Consider the following 23,486-nt stretch of genomic DNA (forward strand, 5'->3'; position numbering starts at 1 on the left):
CTAAGCTTAATCCTGCCTCTGCCATGACAAATGGCAGACCCCTTAACATGCTCATATATCTGGGCTACAACTTTCAGCCATAAAATAGGGAGAATAATACCTACTTTGCAAATCATTACAAGAATTAAATGAAATAATGATGTGAAACACCTAACATAGTGCTAGGCACATAGGAGGTGGTCAATATTTGGCAGTCAACAAATTAGCAGTTTATTATTACTATTTAATAAATAGTAAAAGGATAGTAGTAAAGGTGTTATAGTACAAATCAGTCTGGAAATATATTTTAGGTACTCTGTTTTTATTTCATTAAAAAAAATTAGATACCTTTTTCCAAAATTCTGTATTATCCCTGAGAATCCAAAGAACTCATAGCTATTACCACAGCCAAACCAATTATAACGGTAATGGCAATTAGGTTTCATATTTGCCAGTTACAAACTAATAGTAGTAGCTTTCCTAGAGCACAGTATTTATAAGGACTCTGTGGCACAGATGAGGATTTGCTAAGGCTGGCAAGAATGCATGACACAGTTAATAAACAAAGTCTGTCACGGGCAAGGGAAGGGGAAGCATTAACGCTTGTGTCAAAAATTTACAATTTCAGAACTAAAGTATGCATGTAGGCTTCTAACAATAAGACAACAAAATTTCAGGAAAATAAATCTAGAGTCTTTAAGAGCATGTTTTAGGTTATAGGAACAAATGATAAAACATATTTTGAGATTTTGGTCTGCAAATTGATTCCTAATCTGAAAAGAAGTTATCCAATTTAGAGATCCACCTTGAAGAAAATTTACTTGCACTTTAAAGCTACTTATTATAACAGGGGAAATAAAGGGATTTTTAAACCAAGTGAACCAAACAGTGTTTATTCAGGCCATAATTCAAATTACTGACCTTCTAGCACTCACAAAAACTCCTTAAGAGTGCTGGGACTTGCACCCTAAGGATAAAATGAAAAATTATCAATCAAGCACATGAAAGCATAAAGCTACATTCTGTTGGCTTATATTAGTGCTATACCAATGTTATACCTAAAATGAAGGTGCCACATTAACACAGGTGGAAATTTGTCTACCTTGAAAATATATGACCTATTCGAATCTGAATCAAGTCCACAAATTCATAATTATAATGTAAAAGTCACTTTACCTAAAATAATTCCTAAGTTGACTTACATATAGGATTATGAGAAATCTAAGGTGAATGCAATAATGTCAACAGCCTAACAAGGCTTTCAAAAGAATCCAACTCCCCAGCAAAAGGAAAACAAAAAGTAAACAAAAATCCCAAAGAATATTAGCCCACACTCAGCTTGTCCAAGAAATAACAAAACTAATGGCACCGAGTATGCATAAAGTAAAAGAGCACAGTTTTGCATTTGGAACATAGTAGATACTCAATAAATATTTGTGAAATTAATGTCACTTTTAATAGAATTTGTTTTAATGTTTATTTCCTATCCACAGTAGGACAAATCTAAAGTTCTAAGCCTGAAATTTCTTGGTATAGCTCATATATGACTTTAAAGATATGCCTTCTTATAATCATCACAAGAGTAACAACCTTAACTATCCTTTCTCAATCGACAATTTAGAAGGAAAAAAAAAAAAAGAGGTATGGCAAAGACAGTATATTTTTTAAAAAAGTTTGCCAATTTCACTTACAGGTGAACCCCCATCCATTCCAAGTATTTTTATGTAGGTCTACCAAAGAAGATTGGAAAGTTAATAATGTTAGGTGACATTTACTGAGAACGTATCATATGGCCTAAGCACTTTCCATGAATCATCTAATCTAATTATCCTGATAACTCCAGGAAGTAAGTACTATCATTAACTTTGTTTTATAAGGAAACTGAGGCTCAAGAAAGGTGGTAAAGCCAGTACTAGAATACATCTATTTATTTGATTCATTCATTCCGTCAGTAAGTCAGATAGTCGACAATTATTAATGAGTACCTACTACATGCCAGACACTGCTCTAAGCACTAGAGATGAATAAGACAAAGTCTCTACCCTTGACAACTTATACTCTATGGGAGATATGGGACATAAATAATGTCAACTAGTTTTAACAAATAAAACAGAGTATGGGAACAAGGCCATGAATGACAGGTGGGTGATCTTTTAACTATAAGTTTGCTACACTATTTCTCAAATACCAAATTAATAGAGTAGATGAAAAGAAGAAGAGAGAAAAATTACTAATAAAATAAGATCTAGCAAAAAAGGCCATAAAAACATGTTGACTTAAAAACTCATTGAGTATTGCAGGTTGATGCCACCTAATACAGATAGGGCTAGCACAGATACCAATAACTATATTACAGTATTATATGAAAAGTGATTATGTCGAAGACTACCTTGGAGTCATCAAATACAAATACAAATCATGTTCTGTGTAACACTTAAAAAGTCATTAAAAATAGTCAATTTCTGTATATCCAAGAAACTTCAGTTAACTAATGAATTCACTTATATGGAACATCTCATTTGCAACAGTGCAAATAAATAAAACACTGCTTTCCATAAAACACCTGTAAGGGGAGGTAACATTTTTTGAATACATATGTTATGTTACATTTTAAAATATCCAATCTTGTTTAATCCTCACAATAACCTTATAAGATTAGCATTATTCTCAACTCACAGATGGGTAAACAGATTTAGGAGGACTCATTTATCTCAGATCAGGCTGGAAAGTGCTGAGGTTCCAACCCAGGCCTCTTTAACTATAAAAAATCTGCTTGATTTTAACACTACATCATACCACCTCATCCTTAGACTGAAAATAGAATTATATTCCACAGATCAGCTCATTATCACTTCTAGTTTATTAAGAAAATGATAATTTTATATACATTATGTAATGTCATCTTTCTGGGAATCTCAGGAGGGTCTTTAAATGAAAGTTATCATGGCTCTGAAGATTCAAAGGTAGAGAAGAGCATGCATTTAATATAAGAAATTACCTCAACTCCTTCCTCCAGGTCTCTCTAAAATAGTAATGTAGGGATTTTTTTTTTTTTTTTAAAGAAGAGACACACAAACCTGTAAGGTCAAAATGGAAAGGAGACAATAGCTATAAAGTTTTGAAAAGTGGAAAACAAACAAGTAGTAACTGATCAAGCATACCCAAGAAAGTGAAAACCTAAGACAACAAACAGAACAAAAACAAGACAACTTGCATCAGAGAACCCCAGAAAGACTCAGGAATTGAGAAGACCAGATACTTTTGAAGTGGAAGTAAAAGTAGAACTAGAGAGAAGGAAATTAGTTGAAATTCTGTTTAAGCAGCATTTAGATCCTGTTATCCTCCCCCATCCTAAAGGAAGACTAAATCCAAGGGAATTTAATGACACCAGGCTGAGTGGGGTGGGTGCTATGCTAAAAAGAGAGGTAAAGTCTATATACTGAAAGGTGAAATTATCCAGCCCTCTCCCTCCATTTACTCTCAAAATACTAGCAGAGAGGCTTACTACTATAGGTAGGAGACTAAAAAATCCTTCTCTGATGAATCTGACCAGTCCATGAAAAAGCCCTAATGAGAGAGACAACTAGGTCAACCTACAATGGAAGTCACCAGTCAACGTGTCACACCCTTACACACAGCGCTCTCTGTCAGCTTTTTAGTGACCACTTCCATATATAAACAGACAGCCAGAATTTAAGGAAATTCTGAAATGAGAGAGAGATCAAAACAAATAGATGAAAGAAACTTATAGGTAAAAGAGAAAACATGAAAGAAGCATCAAAAAATTATCCTGAATTATGATGAGAATACAGTGACTTTATGAAAGAGCAGGATGCTATTTTTTTTAAATGAACTTACAGAGGAAAAAGTTACTAGAAATTTAAAGTATGAGAGCAAAAATGAAAAATTCCATAGAAGTAGTGAAAGACGAAGTTAAAGGATGAATAAAATACTACTTATAAAGTATTTGACTATGTGCTAGGCTCTATTCTATTATCTTGTTTATTTACACCCCAAAACCCTATAGATATATTGTTTTTCTCTATTTTATAAATGAGAAAACTTAGATCTAGAGTTTAGTTTTCCCACAGTCACATAACTATTTAGTAGCAAAAACTGGGATTTGAAAACAGAAAGTCTAATGCCAAAATCCAGGCTTTTAACCATCATACCACATTAGAAAGAAAAAGCAGATAGAAAATGGGAGTGAGAAAGATAAGAAAATTAAAGGATCAATTCAGACAGTTCAACATCTTGAATAACAGGTGAACCAAAAAGAGACAGAAAAATCAAAAAAATAATTCAAGAAATTTCCCAGAGTTGAAAGACATGAGTGCCTAGGATTAAAGAGGCCATTGAGTATACAATCCAAGGGATAAAATAAGAACCCATAACAAGGAAAAATAACTTGAAATTTTAGAACTCTGAAAGTTAAAGAGTTTTCAAAAGGAAAAAATGCATCTAAATTTAGGCATAGGGCTTCTCAAAAGCAATACTAAAAAGCCAATAGCCGATGTTGCAATATCTTCGTAATTCTCAGGAAAAATGACCTCCATCCTCGAATACTTCCCATGTCTAAAACCATCAAGAAAAAGAGAGAGCAAAAAAAAGTAGTTTTCAGTCCACCATGCAAGGTCTCAAAGATTACCTTTCGTCCACCTATACACTGAGAACCTATTAGAGGACATGCTCCAGAAAATGAGTAAATAAACCAAGAAAGAGGAAGATGAGACTGTGGTAAAGGAAGAGCCCAGAAATCCAACAAGCCTAGGATGCCATCAGCATCCAGATTACTGTGGGATGTTAGAGGGTTCTAACAACATGAAATTGACAGCATACTGATGATTCGAACATACTGAGAGAAGAGTTTAGGAGTAAATTGACGATAGCATACATACAAAGAATAAAAAAAGAAGACAACTATTCACTTAATCACTTCCCTCTTCTAGGAAATACCTAACTCTGACAACTTTGTTACTCTGGCAAAGTAACTGAGTTCCTAAAAGTAAAGTTATCATATTTCCTATTACAGGTTTAAAAAATCTTTTACATTTTAATTTTTTCCCAAATGGCATCACAATAATAAAATAGAATGAAAGTCTTAGAAGTAAGGGATCTGCCAGCTGTGGCATATTAGGCAAGTCATTTGGCATCTCAGAGCCTCATCTACAAAAGGTGAAATAATAACACCTATCCCAAAGCTTTATGTGTAGAATTAAAGTAAGAGATGTAAACATTCCCAGCATAATGCCAAGCACATAGTAAGCACTCGATGCATGTTTGTTAAATCTGAATCATACTGACTGATGGAAATAGCAATTGTCAAGCAGAGACTCCCTTTACCACATACCTTCTGCGTTGTTGTGTTTGTCGTCTGTGTCGATGGTTTAGTGAAGGTTATTTTCACGGGAGACATGTGGGGTGGTAAGGAGTTGGCAATGCTCTGCATGATATTGCTCATCTTGGGACTGCCACTCACAGGCACAGTGATCGTCTTTGAGACTGGAACAACAGCCTTTGGAACTTCCTTTAGGACAACAGGCGAGGAGCTAGAAGAGTTTGTTCGTCGTCGTTTTCTGGGTTTTTCATCTTCATCTGAACAGCTAACACCTGAAAGGCGACGACAATATTGCTATATTTATATCAACCTAATATTGCACTTAATACTTTAAAATCTTTGTGTCATCAAGTCATCCTTGATCTCTCCCTTTGCCTTTTGTTCAATTAGACAGTAAGTCCTACCAATCCTCCCTCTTAATGCCTTTCCTCCTTTATTTAACCCTATGGTCGTGTTAGGCCTTCTTATCTCCTGCCTGTGTTTCAGCAACAACCTCCTACAAAGTATTCATGCTTTTAATCTCTCTACTTCTTTTCCACCCTCCATCCTAGTACAGTTATAAAATCTCACATAAATTCATGCCAATGCCCTGCTTCAAATTCTTTAGTTTTTATCTCCCTTCAAGATGAGAGGCACAAAATCATTACTATATCATTCAAAGTCCCATATCTATCCAAGAACACAGTACCCTGTTCCACCCAGGTACACTGAACTGCATGCCATTACCCAAAGCCAGCTTACTATATTCTATCCACCCAAAGTGTCTATGTACTATTATTCTTTGCAGAATACCACCTACCATCAATGATCTCTTCATCATCCTGCAAGCCATCTCCTCAGTGAATCCATATCTCCTCTGAGCTTATAAAGCACTTTGTACATTCTCTTCTATATCACTTACCCCATGGCAATGCAACTGTCAGTCTGCATATGTCTTATTATTAAGGGGCTCCTAAAGGGCAATGACTAAGTCTTATTGGTTCATTTCCCTGATATAGTACCTTGCATATATAAAGTTAGCTGAATGAATGACTATATCCCAAATTAATGTTGCCTCTGTGACTTCTGAGAATAAAGCAATAAATTTCTATTACTTCGGACTACATATTAAATATGTAAAATGATTTCTTCATGTTTTAGATTCACTTTCAAGGTTTTAAAAAAGTATTAAAAAATGATCTCTACAGTTATTTTAAAAGACCGCCTTAGCTAAAGCCATAGACATCAGATATAAAGTTAATTAATAGTCCCAAATCCTTAGTTTTTTCTTTATGCACTAAAGCCTGTTTTTGTAAGCTTTTAAAAAAATCAAGTGAAAAACAAAATCTTTACAACATACATAGAAAAATATCTTCAGAGCAGACAAAAAAGAAATGTATACAGCATGACTCATGGAACTGATAATAAAATATAACTCCTCCGTGTTTAATTTTTAGACTCTAAACAAGGTTGACAAAAACTTAAAATTATTCCTGTCTAAAACAGCAGAGTCCACAACGAAAAGTTGCAAAGAAATCAAGTTTACAATTATATTGAGAAAAAATGAAAATCATGTTAAAGAACTCCAGTCGATATCAAAGCAGAAAAATACTGACATAACTGACGTGAATAACAAAAAAATAACTGGATATCAAACTGCTTTACAGAATAGAATCAAAGGGTTAAAACTGCAAGTAAACTTCGAAAAATTACAGTCAACTAGAAATATAAAAGATGGGCACTTAGAAAGCATTACTGAATCTAACCAATATATTATATAAACTTTTTTAAAAAACACTATAAAGATTACAATTATAGGAGTAAACACTGAATAATTCACATAAGGATATTCCTTCAGTTTCTACTCACAATTTTATTCTATGACAAAACACATAAATACTTGAAGGACAGAACTGTTCAAGGCAGATTCCCCAGAGAACAAAAAAGAATTTCTCAATTGCCGGAACTGATTAAAAAGTGATACATCCTAGTCACACATAAAGAAAGGAATTCTTTAGAACCTTCAAAAACTAATTATTGCTAATAGCCCAGTGGGCCAATGATTTAATCCAGGAAGGCAGATCTAATCAGAGCCTATGCTACAGCATTCAGCCAAGATGGCCCTAATAACACTGAGAATATCACTTACTTTTGACATAAACAGTACTTCCACTTGGCAAGACAACTACATTGGAGGCAGGACTGGCAGGTCTTGGAGACTTAACCGTTGCTATGCTGCCACTTGGAACAGGGGTAGAGGTTGGGGTTGACGTGGTACTTGTGTAGGAATAGCAAACCACTACTGAAGGAACGATAAAAAAGTTTGCTGTTAACTTTCACCAAAACTGTCCACGCATACAGAAAAATTATTTTTTACTGCAGGCCAATTTTAACATTTTCATGTGATCACAGAGGCCAGTACTAGGTATTATGTCAACAAGTTAAAAGGTATTAATAATCATTTCTGAAAGCGATCACTTAACTGGGTTTTCCCTAAGTATTTAACAGCTGTCTACGGGTGACACTGCCAATAGAGAGGGGCACAGTTACAAAGAAATCAAGTCTAAAACTATACTAAGAAAAATGAAAATTATTTTCATCCATGGCAGAAGTTGAACAGTATTTATATTCCCTTTTAATAGTAATAGCAGCACCAATGATGGAGTGATAACTTTTCCCTAACCATAGCAATTTCCAACTTGGCTACTAGCAGGGAACCAAGGCAAGGTTCCTTGATTATAAACCAACTCACTAGTCACTTGCCATCTAAGCGGTGCAATAATAACTAAAGTAATGACAAAATCATATTTTAATTTCGTAAGTAACAACAACAAGCAAGAACAGCTTATAGACACCATTCACTGAGTACCACGCACTATGCTAAATTCTTTCCATATATTATCACTAATTGTCGAAATACCACATCTTCATTCTAAAGATGAGGAATCTGAAGTTCACAGAAGCTAAAAAAACTTGCTGGAGGTAACATAGCTAGGAAATGGCGAAGTAGGATACAAACAGATCTAACTATTGAAAATCCTATATTCTTTCCACTTTACCAGAGAGTTGGTGGCTAGAAGAGGTAAAGTGAAAAGAAAAGAGAGATACCATTCCTGTAATAAAACAGAAACTCAATGGAGGCCAAGTCTTCACAATAACTGTCTCTTAAGTCTAAAAGAGAGCCTGGCATGCATAAAAAGCATGTCTCACTCTGCTCCACAGCCCACTGCTAGTCGAGAAAAGCCAATTACCCAAAGTAATCTGACAACTACATTACTTTCAGGGTCTCATTTTTATGCAATACCAAAGTAAGCTACTAAAGTCAATCTAAATATGTGCTCCTGAATTTAATATTACTCTTGGTGACCTCAGGAGAATTCAAAGATTTTTAAAGCATGTGTCAATTACTAGAAAAAATAACAGTTAGAACGCCTTCTCCATCTGCCAGGTAACCCCTAATGGATTCGGCACACTGACTGGAAAAGAGAGCAACATATACCATTAATTCCAGAAGACAAAAACAAAGCTTTATATTCTAAAGAATAAGTTTAATATCTTCTCAAAGCAGCTTAATGACATCTATCATCTTATTTATTTCCCATGTCACACAGTAAGGCCTTTTATTCACTCCTAACAAAATATACTGATATCAAAAATTCATTTCAAGGCTTTTGCAATTTTGTGATTAATATATTTCATACGTTGAACAAAAGGGAGATTTAATTTTGGCTGAGACTGAAAACTCTGTAGATTCTAGTTTCAAAATAAGAACTGCTCCCTATGTTTTGCAACCTTAAATCACTGGGATAAAAACAGATGAAAAATAAGACAACTTTTCTTGAAGAATCTGAGATAAGTCATTTCTATACACATAAATATTTTTCTACTCACCTTCCTTGCTTCCTGTTTCTGCAGGCACTGGAAGAGATGCATTGTGCTGGATAGCTGCATTGGCAACAGCATTAGCTGTTACAGTGAAGGCGGTTTGGGGAACCAGCCGAGGCATCAGTGGTACCAATCGACGACCTTCAATGGACCATTCTGAAGAACTATTAGGTCCAGACATACTGAACAAAAAAGAAAACTCTGCTACAAGCGTTCTCAATCACTAAAAATGAATCAAATATGTTTTCTCAAACAAATATAACTTTTTAAATTATAAAAAGTACCCTGAATGAATAGGAGAGGGTTTATTTTAAGCAAGATCACGATTATGAATAACAATCAGAATTCAAGGAATGTTACATATATTTAGGTTCTTATATATTTTACATATTCTCTAATCTGAATCTTATAATGAAAATAATTAAAAATATGAAAAATTTTCCTATGCCTTCTAAATAAATACCAACAATATTTTCATTAGTTTAAATCCAGGAGTGCTAATGAAAGCCAGTATTTATATTAACTTTTAGAACTTAATTTTGTAATTAAAATAAAAAGGTAAAAAGGTACTCATAATTTTAAAAATCAGATTTTCCTTAATATTTAAGGATGAAATTCAATGAACCTTTGCAAAATTACCTAACTGCCTGCATGGCCAGAGGTTCTAAGGCTTTCAAACAAGGGAAACTGAGGCAGTAAACGAGGGAGACTCAAGGGACAGAAGAAGGCTGCATGTATCCCTGAATATTTCACTGGTGATGTGTTAATTATCCTTCCTGTTAAAAAAAACAGACTAGGTCTGAGGACACTGGAAGAAACTTGCCACTACTTTATTTATTTATACCACTTTTCGTTCCAAGTATTTGAGGCTATTGAACTCTAACCCTAAGCAGATATTAGTCTGTTTCTCTACTTAACTTTTTGAGTAAATTCTATCCCAGGAATCCAAATACAGGTTGAAATATGAAAAGATAGCTGTCTCACTTCTCTTGACTTGGCTCCACAAAAGGTAGTTACTTCTTCTAACTAATGGTTAGAGTTGAGGTTTAAAATTCACTCAGAATCAATCAATCCTTCACTAAATCAGAAATATTTCTGTACCTTTTTCAAAACCAAAGATTCTACAACCCAACCTAGAGTTTAAGACTACATGTCCACTGAATCTTCATTTTTAAAGTATACAAAAGACCTTGTTAGTGGATAGTGGGATAATGATAATGATGATGATGGTAATGATGATGAAGTTAACATCAATTAAGCACTTACTATATGTCAGACATTGTTCTAAACATTTTATATGTGTTAACTCATGTAATTCCCACAACAATCCAATGAAGTAGTTAATATTATCCTCTTCATTTTATGGATGGGAAAATTGAGTAACTTAAAGTTTAAATAACTTGCTTAAGGTGACACAGCCACTAAATGTCTCTTTCAACAAGCATACATCATATGTTACTGAAATTATTCACCACATTGTAAGTAGAGAGCATAAAATTTTTCAAATGTGTTTTATGTCTAACTTTTGCCTTTGATTTATACTAATTGGGCACTACTGTCTAACTACTACCAGCTTTCAATGAATAGAACAAATAAATTACACTCTGAGAAGGATTTACATTCAGTTCTCAAAGAAAACTTCTAGGAGCTGATGATTCTAATTGGGTTACTATGGAAAATCTGCAAATTCCCTCACGGTTTAACACAGTCCTACTTAAAACAAGAAAAAGAGGAGTTCCTAAGACCCCCAATAACCCTCATAGATTTATCATCACATAATCTCCAAGCGAATGCTAGTTCTGAAACAGAGGATGATATAAACAAAGAAAGAAAACGGCTACGGCTAATTGTCAAGGGAATAAATTCTAAAGGCTATTCAGCATTTTCTTGGCTTACTCCTATTCTGCTATCATTTTATTAGTATGTCACTAATAAATTTGCTTGGTGAGACTTTACCACACAAATAAAATGATGTCTACACTTACCTGGTGCATTGTTTAAATGGTGGCAGAAATTATGGAAGATTAATTTGAAATACAAGAATATATGCTATTGAAAAAGACAGAATTTGCAGTGCAAAGGACACAACTGCAACTTTTAGAAAGATCTATAAATCTTCCAAATTTCTACTCATGCAAACATGCTCAAACTTTTTATAAGTGAGTGAAAAATTAGACATGTTAGAATTAAATAAAAAATTCCTATCTGCTTAGTAATGAGGGTGTAAATATGCATTAGTTGCCCAAGTCATCTAAACTAAATGTTAAAGATTTCTGTAAATACCTTACTCCAGGGCTTCCCTGGCATACCTAAGTTATACTAAGATGGCAAGGAAGGGTGGAAACCTAGTTCCAACCTCTTTTCCGAGAAATCTAACATGATACTAATCAAACTACTTTGGCCCTCACATCCTTTGGCGTGCAGGGGACCACCGCAAAATCCTCATCCTCACATAGAAATTCGCACAGTAATCTATGAATGCTTGGTTAATAATATGAAGTGGTTAAGAGAACAGTAACTTCAGAGAGGTCCTTTCCTCTAGAGGAAATGCTAGCAAGAGTGGCTCAATTAAAAACTATGAAATTCCTTGACATTCCAGGCTTTAGTACTATAACATTCTGACATGTTTCAAAACTGAATTGGAGTATTAAACTTAATCATTGGTCTGGTGCCAAATAATAAACCCATGTTATGCTTTGATACACAAGCAAGGTTTTTCTTTGATCCCAGACACCTCACTCCTTTTGTTTCTACCTCCTTTGTGCTCAATCTTCTGGGCTTTCTCTTCACCTTTCAACCACATTCCTTCTGCCTAAGTTGCTGTTTTGAGTGGGGGAGGGAAAGGAGAGGAGAAAGGGAATGCAGTCAGTTTAGACACATTCCTCCTTGGCTGGAGTTGCTTTTTTCAGGCTCAGAATATGAAGCCCTTCTATACATATTCTTTGAAACTAGGTTCTGTTGCTACCTCTTATGGAAAGAGGTCGCAGAGGAGATGGAGAGAATGAGGGATCTATGCCTTCCTCACCATTCCCACTCATTGACCCTGGGGCTCAACAAGTAAATATGCAACATCTGGTTAAACGAAAACCACAATATAAAATATTAAAACGAGTATGGAAAAGCTAAAAAGCTTAAAATTATACACTAAAGTAAATTCTTTTCAAAAAATTAAATTCATATAGTAAAGAAATCAGAAAGGAGAGATAAAAAAGAAATCACAGGCAGATAAAAGCCAACTCTCAATTATCCATGCTAATAGATAAGAGGAGGGAAAGGGAGAGGTCAAACAGATTAAAGAAACCCACATATTATCTAAAAACACTTTGGCAAATATTTGAAAATTCTTCCACCAAACCTTTTCCAGGACAACTAACAAGTAGTAAAATGACTAAGTAAAATTTTCGCCTCCTCTCCCTTCCCACCCTCTGACTCCAGGTACTCCCAGGCAGCAAAATGGCTAAAGGGTGGGCAGTATTGGGGGTGGGGAAGGAGGGGGTGGTAGAAGGGGGAAGAGAAGGAAAAGCAAGGGGCACGGTTAATTTATAAATGGGATATGTGCCCCTGAATAATTGAGAGCTTCAATTTTAAAATAAATACAAGAAAAAGCCTGAAATAATAATAACCTATTTGCATACCTGTAACTTGGTCTTTCACCCAAATATAAGGATAAATTCATTCTTTAAAGGGGAGAAAAGGAAAAGGAGACTAAATAAATGTTATCCTTTAAGTATGAAACTGATGCATCAACTTACAACTAATTGTTCCACAATATTGTTCCAATGCTTTTAAGGTACTAATTTTGTATCTAAGTGCCTCTGCAAGCTATTGTTTACTACTTTATTACCTAGCCCACAAGTCTCCTATTACCAGTTCTCAAATTAGAATGTAGGCTCAGTTATTTTTAGAGCATCCAAATTCAAATGTTTACAACAAATTAAAGGAACACGTTAGTATTTGCAGGATTCAACCATGTTGACCTGACAACTAAATACTTAAGTGTCTCAAACGAAAATTTCCAAATTTCTACCACTGAAGATCTCAAAATTCAAATAGCGAAACTTTCAAATTATACAGTTACAAAGGTAGCACCCCATTTTATAGGTTAAGTAAATAAAATAAGGAACGGTGAAACACAAATGAAAGATAATGGATCTTTGGGGTCAATACAAATACTGCCAATTAGTTTAAATACACTATTTATCATATTATGAAAATGCACTGAATTTTTTCCTTTAGTTTTATTTCATATTAAAACATAAAAATAAAACCAATGAATTATACTATATCCTATTTTATGAACTGTTCCTATCATCTTCCATTAACATTTAAAGGATAATTTGTTCCTTTCTATTCTTTAGGAGGCACTGTCTCCATATATACTGTTAATGCTTGATCCCTGCCCTTAGCCCTCCGCCCCCCTCTACTCCATCTGTCAAATAGTTATAATAATCTGAAAATAATTTGATAAGAATCCTTTATTTTATTTTGTTGGCTTTTTAAAATAAATTAAGATATTCTGTATTCATATTTCTTAAAAGCAGAACACGTATTTTATCTTTTGCTGTGAATCTCAAAACACGAAATATTAGTTATCAAAAAATGTATAACGCCTATTTATAAATCAATATACATGTCAAATACCATTACAAAGAATCTCTTAGGGGCTGTCAAATTTGGGGTGCACACTACTTTGGTACTGAACTTTGCTTCAAGTGAATCATCTCATTTGCTAAATTGTGGTGGCCTTTAGTTACATAGAGATTACATTGTAATGGGATTTGACCTGAGTATTTAGCACCTGTCTAACCAAATCAAAAACATAACCAATTAAATAAACAATACACTGTGGTCAGGATCCTGAGTACAGAGATATTACTATTAAGATAAAAGACTCAGGAATCTGCTACACAATAGGAAGACTTTCAAAACTATGTTATACTACGTCATAAAAATCAGGGGTGGTATGACTAATGGCTTACTTATGTGCAATTGTTGTTAACCGTTCATCGTTTACTGCTCTCCGAACTTCAGCACGGTGGCGTTCTGTTGAGATGCTATGAAAAAAAATAGCCATTATAGAACTCTGCCAAGCAGGCAGCTCTTTTCTATACTTTTATTAATGTTTAAGTCAACATTTTGCTTGGGGAGAGGGGACAGGATTGATTTGTGAAAAGATACAGATGGAGCCTAACATATATCTTCAATGCTTTATTTAAATTCAGAGAAAAGGATTCATACTGATCCTACACAAAGAGAACTAGTAGCAAATTAGATATCATAGGAAGACAAATTCATTTTGATATCAAGTCATTACCTCCAAAACTCAGAAATGTCAGACAGTTCAAGATTAGCAGAGGTTCCTGTTATCTAAATATGCAAACAGCCACTAAATGACCCCTAATCATAGTCACTGAGAAAAGAATTTTGGCACTGAGAAAAAAGTCTTCTCAAGTCCTTTTTAAAGCTTAAGAGACTATAATTTTATGTTCAGTGAACATAATAAACAAAAGTGGCAAGATAATCCGTTTCCTGTGACTATATGCTATGAAACTTGACACCAGGATATTACTCCTTTATTACTCTACACTTAGACAGTATCTTCTACAGCAGCGGTCCCCAAACTTTTTGGCACCACGCATTGCTGCTCCTATGAGAATCTAATGCCTGATGATCTGAGGTGGAACTGAAATGGTGATGCTAGCTAACACTGGGTAACAGCTGCAAATACAGATGAAGCTTGGCTCACTAGCCAGCTGCTCACCTCCTGCTGTGTAGCCTGGTTCCTAACAGGCCACAGACAGGGCCTGAGGTTTGAGGACCCTGGTTCTACAGTATGTTACTACCATAGTAAAAATGTGCTTCTATTGACCTTATTAAATATATGTAAAGTTAATACTAAAAAACTGAAAAAAGGCTACACCCATTCCATTTATAAATGCTCAATAAAATGAATACCACTCTTCGTTATTATAATCTTCACTGCTTAATCAAAACCTATACCGTGCACTAAAGCAAAATTTAAGGGGTTAGAAAGCAGAATTTTTGAGGAAGTATAAACAACAAATGAACAAACAAAAAATACAAATTGTTAAATAGGAAAACAGTAAGGCTGAAGATTTGGCTTAAGAATGTCCCAATATTAATGTTAATTAAATACGGGAAAGGCTTCTTCCCTATTTTCACTTAAAAATGAATAGAACAAAATGGTTTTAAATGTAGAAAGGAAATTTTAGTTAAAACAGAACACTTTCTGAGAAAGCTAAAGATGTTACAACGGATCGATCCAAGTATCAAAGAATCCTTTCCATGAGAATTTAATGGATTCAAGTGCCTCTACTAGGAAGCTGATGGGATAAACTACCCTTAAGGCTATGATTATGTAATCATCGTATATTTCTATGAATTAAGACAACTTCCTATTATTTCCTCTTCCCTCCAAAAAATATTACTGAGACACTCTATAGAGCTTCACAACCAATTGCTGCCAGCTCTTCTCTCCCACACCCATGTCAAAAACACCTCCTTTTCCCGGGTGGCCCAAGTCTAAAACCCTTAAACGCTTTCTGATTATATTACAAAACAAATGGTAAATTACATAATTTTCTGTAACAAAGCACACAACTGGGATGAGATCTCTAAGCATCAACAACTTGAATACCTATCTTCAACTTGAGTGTGAAAGTACTGAAACCTCTCAAAATGAAATTTCTAGAGTCATGTCTCACAAACTTTTATGATAATTTACCTAAGAACTTTTGAGAGTTCTCCAAGAAGATCTTTCTTTTCCTTGGTGAGATCCCCCTGTGCCCGGAGTGCACTGATAACTCCAGCATATGCCTCCAATTCTAGAAGAAGAAAATTATTTTATCAAGAAAGGACTTTAACATTTCAATACCGTGGCTACATACAGTGTAACTTAAAAGCAGGAAACCTAAAAACTCAATAAAAATCAATATATAAAATTTTTTGAATTCCTCTCAAAAGTTTTATCTAATAACAGATTATCTTTAATAATTTCATCTCACTTTCTTTTTATTGCCTCAAGAAGTCACATATGTAAAATGTTTAGGTAGAAAAATCTAATGGTAATTATTTTGTCCCACACATTACTATTGAAGAATATTTAACTCTGATGCTACCAAGAACTAGAAACAGGCTCTAAATAATATAAAGTTGATAAGAGAAGTTTTTAGCATAATTGAAGGTGCCTTCACTAACCATTCCTTGAAATAATTCCTTAGGCCTGCTTAAGAATTCAAACTATATTCCACCTCCTTCCTGTGTAGTTAAGGGTACTGAGTACAGTACAACTGAAAACCTACTGGAACAAGAGTCAAATGACCACATCTGGCTCCAGCACTGCCACTTACTAGTTGTATGACCTTCGGCAAGTCCTTTCTCTGAGCCTCGTTTTTTTTTTTAATCTAGAAGAAACTTTGAAGGTACCTTTCATATCTAAGACCTTCAACATTTATAAAAACCACCCTCGAAATGACCAAAGCAGATTAGGGAACATGAATTGCTCTTACAGCAACCAGGGCTTAATATACTGAATTCTAATGCCACAGTTTCATTTCGCTATCTTTCTACAATAATAACTATTATGAAATAAAACTGTCAATCCCTAGTACTGTTTAAAATATAAAACCAAAAAGTCCTCAATGGCTCCCAATGAACCATGCCTCCCTCCCAGTGTGTACAGCCCTGCGTACTACCTTTATATAACGTCCCTTCTCACACTGACTCTGGGTTTGGCACGTGACTTGCTTTGACCCATGAAACATCGGCATACATGACGCAAACAGATAAAACACTTGCACATAGGGCCTTGCTCTCTTGGAACCCTGATCTCACCAAGCTGTGAAAAAGACCAGGATGAAAGGCCACATGGAGAGAGAGGCCCAGCCATCTCAGTTGAGCCCAGTCAACCAACTAAGCTACCAGCTAAGAGAGCTCAGACAAGAACAGCAACCCAGAGTCATGAAAAATAATAAAAGTTATTGTTTTAAACCATTAACACCATGAGACGGGTATATCTGAGTAAAACAAAATGACGGGAAATAAGTGTCCAGACTATAGCTATCTTCTTACTCAGTTCAAGTTGCTACCAGTATTTGCTATTGCCAATGCCTGACACAAAACAGACCCTCAGAGTTAGCTGAATAATGAAGGCAAAGATACCATCATCTTAGGTACTACATCAATAATAAACTAATAATAGCCTAGTTCAGTTCACAGTTCTGTTAAAAAAAAAAAAAAGTTTTATATAGGAAAGTGAGTTCACTATATTAAATAGAAATGTCTGGTCCAACTGAATTTTCCCAGATGTAAACAACCTGTATTCCAATCTATACTGAATACTACGTAGAAGTTTCACTGGGTCTCTCTAGAAGAACAAAGCTCTGCTCCCCTGGAGTAGTGAAGAAAATACTTAGTCCCAGGAAATTTATATTTGAGCTACTATTAGGACCCAAAGTAAAGTTCAGAAAGAGGCTGTAAAGTTCATGATACTCTAAATGTTTATGCCCTATTGAGTCTACGATCAGTACTGAATCTTATTATATACCAGATAGCGTGCTAAATCCTACCCTCAAGGAGTTAACTCCAGAATAAAGCCACAGTGAAACAAGTCTTCAGACAATTATAATACAGTTTACAATACAGTGGTAAAGGCAAAAAGGAAAAACACATCATTTAGTCTGAAAGCATAAGCCTTAATCAGAAAGAGAACTGTGCTCCAGGCAGGCAAAGGGACAAAAGGCAAATATGCAACAGAAATAAAGAATAAAAAAGTAGATAATGCTTCATACAGACATCAAACTTAACAGTCAGTGACTATTTTGAGAGCTTTACACCTGGGAAAGTATAAATATGCCTGTACTTGGATAGTCACTAATTCAAACCAAAGTACTAGTTGAACATTACTACAAGATGCCATGGAAAATATTTATATAAACAAAACAAAGTCCTTATCCTCAAGGTAATTACAATCCAACAAGAGACATGTGTAAGGGAATAGAGAAGGATAAAAATGGAAAAGTAGTTTGGTGCCAGACTAAGAAAGGCCTCTAATTCCAATCTAAGAAGTTTTTATTTGATAGGACTCAGTAAGTGACCAAATGTGGAAAGAATGGCAGAAAAAAAGGAATCAGGTTTTGTAGTCTGCAAGATATTTAGGAGAATGTCAATAGCCTAAAAAAAAATGGAGAGGTCAGAGAGAGGAAGCAGGAGAAGAAAAATAGTTCACTTCTGGCCTTTGGAATTTATGGAGATCAAGAAACTAATTCAAAAAAAGTGAAATTAACTAAAGAAATGTGACAAAGATTTTTGACATTCCGAGTCTCACTCCAAGTCTAACTAAAAAACCATGCACAAAAGAGGTGGCAATCTCACACAAAATTGGGACTCAGAACAGTTACCACAGATAGCTAGCTACACAATCCAAGGTACTTCCTCCCCTTCTTCAAAAATTCACTCATTGTAAAGAACCTTTAATAAGCTTGCCAACCTCCTCACATTTGATAGTTACTTTGATAGGTATCCTCAGATTCTGACAAATATCAATTTATGGTATTATTTTTGGTGCCATTCTATTAATAGTGTTAACTCTAATGACATATAAGCATAATGAAATAATAGAAAAAATAAATTTACCAAATCTTTTTATAAAGCCTTTAACCCATTCCATTTAACAAATCAGACATTCAATTATACTATAGTCCATAAAGCCCCATGTCAGAGTTATAGCTCAGGAATAGTCATAAAAAATAGGGCAGGGGAAGAGGTAGGATAGAAAAAGCACTGGTATGTTCAGTACATCATAAAGGAATGCTCTATCTCAGTTTCTTTATATTCAAGTAAAATCTAAGTGTTTAGCGTTTTACTGTACAATGATTTATAACCATTTGTACAAGAACAAAACTGATTCTTAAAATATTTTAAGCTAATTCTTAAATACAGTACCTTCACTAAACTTCCGAATCTAGAGCAACTATTTGAAGGAAATTCAAAGGTTTCATTGTTATGATAATGAGCTAATGGATGGGGAGGAAGTCTCTCAGCAAATCTCTATCAAGGCTCACCTCCCAAAGTGAAGGGTCATTGAAAATGGTATTACCCTGTATGAAGGCTGTTTTCTTTTGTATAGAAGCAGCTCTCCAGGAGCATTACCCCACACAGCTCTGACTAAAATCAAAGATAAATTTAGACCTAATGTTTACAATTTTTAAACATAATCTCTTGATTCAAGGCTTCAACAGCCCAGAACCTTAATTAATCTACTGTGGTTGTGATCTGTTCCTCCTTAATTATTTCAGCTATGAAATAAATACAATCCATCTTTATAGTTGGTTGCTAGCAAGTTATAGCAATTACATGTAAGTGTGTAGAAAATCATCTTCAAATTAGTACTAAAAGTTGGGATAAAAAGCTAAAGGAAAAAAAAGATAAAGGAATGATTGGCAAAACAAAACACCTCTCTAGTTGTGCTAAAATACAATGTTAAGTAGTTTAAAATACAGAAATCCTCACAGTGGCCTGAAGGGAAATAAAAACAGAAAATGTCATTAGCAGGCAGGACCAGAGCACCTATGACCAGATTTACACATACGAATCCCCAACAAACATTTCCTTTAAAGAAAATATTCATTTGCAAAAAAATAAATTGTCTGAAAGCAGCTTTAAAACACTATACACTGAGATGTCAGGCACTATGATAGGCTCTTTTTATATACAGTTAATCCGCATAACAAATTTATGAGGCAGGTATTGTTATCCTTCCTTTACAAAAGTGTTAATAGATTTAGGGAGATTAAATAACTTGTCCTTCATCATGTGGGATACTAGTAACAGAATCAAGACCTCAGGTCTGGCTGAATTCAAACCCCACATTTTCCCCTTCAAAATCACAGACATCTAAATAATTCATATCCACTGCCAAAACATTTAATGTTCTTTTCAAATTATTTTTTCATTTACTGAGCACCTACTATGTATTAGCCTATGACTACAGTGGTAACAAGGTACTTTTGGACCTTATATTCTAAGGCACTATTTCTCAACCAAGGATCCTCGTCTGAACCACAAAATACAGAAAATGATTTAAGTAACTTTTTAATCAATTTTCCCAAGGACAGTACATAACTAATATCATTTTAGATGCATGACCAAAAGTTAGTTCATTATATACGTTAGATGCCTTAGCATTAGGGCTTAATTCTCTCCCTAAATGCTAGTTAAGAAAGCCTGCCCTAAAGGAAAAGAAACACGAAATAATTCACTACAAGTGGAAAGGGTATTTCATTACTGATGGTAAAATGTAATTTGGGAAAATTAGAAAGCTTATATTAACTTAGAATTCAGAAACAATATGTAATTTACACATATATTCATGAAGGATAAAAGTATACTAAAGTAAGACTGGAATCATATTCCCTTGGTTAAAATCCTGACTACATGACTTACTATTAGTATTACCTTGGTTCTAAGCTTCAGTTGTGTCATCTGTAAACTGAGGACCAAAAAAAACACCCCATCTTTTAGGTTTGAGTTGAATGGAAAGAACTTGGAATAGCCCAGTACCCCTCAAGAACTTTTAGCTGCTATAATTATTTTATAATTCATGCACCTAGTATGAACAAAGCACTATGCTAGGCACTGGGGAAAAATGTAAGATGGGAACTATATACCTCTAAAGAATTTCTAATGCATGCAAATAGCCACGATCCAAACAGAAAAAATATCAGAGAGAGAGGTATAAAAATATCAAAAATTAAAATCATACCCAATTTTCGAAGAATCCTTTTGCATTCATCCCTGCTGAGATCCAAAAGGGTTGGCCACACAACAGGCATTGCTGCTTCTTTTTGGTAGCCCCAAAGAGCTTGTTTTCCCTATCAAAACAAAAACAAAAACAAAAAATCAAATTACCAAAGTGCATTCAAAAGGCCATTCACCTGGAAATCCACACACCAATTAAGAACATCTCACCCTCCTATTTCACCACTACACTTTCTAACTACTGACAAATGAAGAACTACACAATCGTTTGAGAGCTTCATATTCCAGCCTGTGATATTGGAAAAAAGCACAGGTTTTAGAGTCAGATATCTCTAGATTCGAGTTCCAGCTTTCAACTTACTGGCTATGTGATCCTGGGAAAATTGGCCTATCTAAGCATACATTTTATATATCTGTAAAACAGAGGTATTATCACCCAGTTTGTCATGAAAATAAAAAAACAGTGTACGTTAAGTTCTTATAGTGGCTGGCACCTTAATAAACAGGCATTACTACCTGTGTAACCTTGGGCAAGTTACTTGGCTTCTGTCCGCTTTTTCACTTAGTAGTTACATGAAATATAAAAAGCTCCTAGCACGAAATGTGGGTTAATGGAACTTAATAAAAAAACTTTCTCATCAAGTCTTAACAATGAAAAATGAATTTACACCCTGTAGTCTTTAAACAACCACTGACCAAAAGTTTAGATGTGAGGAATTTACTTGGTAATGAAAATTCCCTCGTCTAGAGTATAAAAAGACAACAGCGCTGAGCGCTTGCACAATACCTGCTTAGGACACAGTAGATCCACTATAAATATTTGTTAAATAGATAAATTAATAATTGAGAAGAGTAAAATGAGTGAATGAATGAATGAATGGATGAATTAGCGAGCTCACTGGTCTTAAAGTCAGGCACAGAATCTTAGTAACTACTACACCCCTGCTAACTCCAACTCCACGCCCAGAGTGGAGTACCCCCTCCCCCTACTTCCCATAGTCCTCTCAGCTGCGAACCAACCGAGAGCAAGGAGAACAGGACTGCGCGCCCCAGCCGGCAGGATGACATAAAGAAAGGGGGTGGAGAGGAGGAAGAAGGGGCAGAGTCAAAGGAATCCGCTCCCTCCACAAGCCAGTCCCCGCCTCCCGACAGGATCTTGGAGGCGGTCGACACAGCCGGAGTCAAGCACCACGTCACGGCATCCCGACGCGTCCCCGCCAGCGGACCCCACCACGGGGCCGCATCACACTGGAAACCTGGGCGGCAGTTGCCGGAGCCGGATCCAGGAACTGGGATCTCGTATAATCCTTCCCCCACTCATGTGTCAAAGAGGCAAGCCCGCCCCGCCCCCTCCCCAAACACGCATTCTCGCAGCACCGCAAGAGCAGCTAGCCCACTCTCCTCATCGTTGCCGCTTGGTACCGACCCCAATGACAAGCCTACGACCCCAGCCCTTAGGGACCAGTAGCCAGAGTCCGGGGCCCCAGCCGGCATCAGCGCCTCGCTCCCTCCTCTGCCGAGAGAACAACGGAGAGAGTGGGCGCCCGGACAGCCAGGCAGACGACTGAGACTCACCAGGAGGTTCCCAGAGCTGTACCCCGGGGATCCCATTATAAGGCCTGCCAGAGTCCCCCTCAGCCCACCTCGGGAGCCCAACGATCCCGTTAGGAGACAACGGAGGATGGGGCTGAGCGCCCCAAACCGGGCTCCGAAGGCTTGGCGCGACGCTCCTCCAGCGTAGCTAATCTGCCAGCTCTTCCCAGCACCCTGTCTAAGAGTCACCCACCTGCCCGGTCTTTCGGGGCTCATCTAAAAGGTTCCTCCGTCAAGACTAGGGGACACCAGGAATTGGGTTTGTTTGCGGTGCCTCAGAAGGGGCAAGATGGCGACAGGTGCCAGGGCGCAGGCGCAGCTGCGCGCTGCCGGTCGGGAGATGTAGTTCGCCTTTCCCGCCTTTCGGGGAACGTACGGCAGAAGGCCTCCATTCTCCAGATTCCTCTTTTCCGCTGCATTTTGAAAGGAAACGAGAGCCATCGCAAGGGGTGCTGGGAGTTGTGGTCCGAACCCAAAGTCTCCTCTAGCTCCCGGTCAGTTGTCGCGCGCGCAAGGAAGACTGGGATTGTAGTTTCCTCGGCTTCTCTTCCAAACCCTCCTCTCAGGCTTCGCGCGCCTGGCCTCCGCTACTGTCTCCCAGCCAATCGGCAGCGCTCTCTGCTACGTGTGGCGTCACACGTAGCGGTCAAAATGGCGTCAGTAGTTGGCACTGTGTCTTCGCGGTGACTTTTATTGTAGGCGAGGTTAGGGGCGGTGGGAAAGCATCTTCGACCCTGAAGCGACGTAGAGAATTAGGATCGGATTCCTCAGAGTCATGGGAGCAATTATCAGCGGCTTCCAACTACCCCCCCGCTCCGCCACCCAGACACCAAGAGAGAATCTGCGCTACGGGAACCAACGTAGTGGACATCGCAATTGCCTGTACTCGATTTAGGGGTTGCGGAGTTGCAGAGAAGGGGAACCCGAGTGTCCC

At 36.4% G+C, this 23,486-nt stretch overlaps 1 protein-coding gene across 13 annotated transcripts in view; it reads right to left on the reverse strand.

Annotated features, from left to right (window-relative positions):
* The window catches only part of EMSY (EMSY transcriptional repressor, BRCA2 interacting), a 77,725-nt gene extending 54,854 nt beyond the window's left edge, over positions 1 to 22,871 (reverse strand). For 6 of the 13 annotated variants that reach the window (XM_016161518.2, XM_036221841.1, XM_036221842.1 and 3 more), the window contains exons 1-8: positions 22,746 to 22,870; positions 20,964 to 21,072; positions 15,927 to 16,026; positions 14,161 to 14,235; positions 12,817 to 12,858; positions 9,188 to 9,363; positions 7,446 to 7,598; positions 5,330 to 5,589 (exon numbers count right to left, since the gene is read on the reverse strand). In XM_016161518.2, the coding sequence (XP_016017004.2) occupies positions 5,330 to 5,589; positions 7,446 to 7,598; positions 9,188 to 9,363; positions 12,817 to 12,858; positions 14,161 to 14,235; positions 15,927 to 16,026; positions 20,964 to 21,033 (876 nt within the window). In that variant the 5' untranslated portion in view covers positions 21,034 to 21,072; positions 22,746 to 22,870. Of the gene's footprint in view, positions 1 to 5,329; positions 5,590 to 7,445; positions 7,599 to 9,187; positions 9,364 to 12,816; positions 12,859 to 14,160; positions 14,236 to 15,926; positions 16,027 to 20,963; positions 21,073 to 22,745 lie in introns of all 13 variants that reach the window. The other 7 variants (XM_016161522.2, XM_036221838.1, XM_016161527.2 and 4 more) reach the window with 5 other exon arrangements.
* Positions 22,872 to 23,486: the final 615 nt, after the last annotated feature.

The sequence above is a fragment of the Rousettus aegyptiacus genome, unplaced genomic scaffold (assembly GCF_014176215.1).
Source record: "Rousettus aegyptiacus isolate mRouAeg1 unplaced genomic scaffold, mRouAeg1.p scaffold_m13_p_5, whole genome shotgun sequence".
Lineage (NCBI taxonomy): Eukaryota > Metazoa > Chordata > Mammalia > Chiroptera > Pteropodidae > Rousettus > Rousettus aegyptiacus.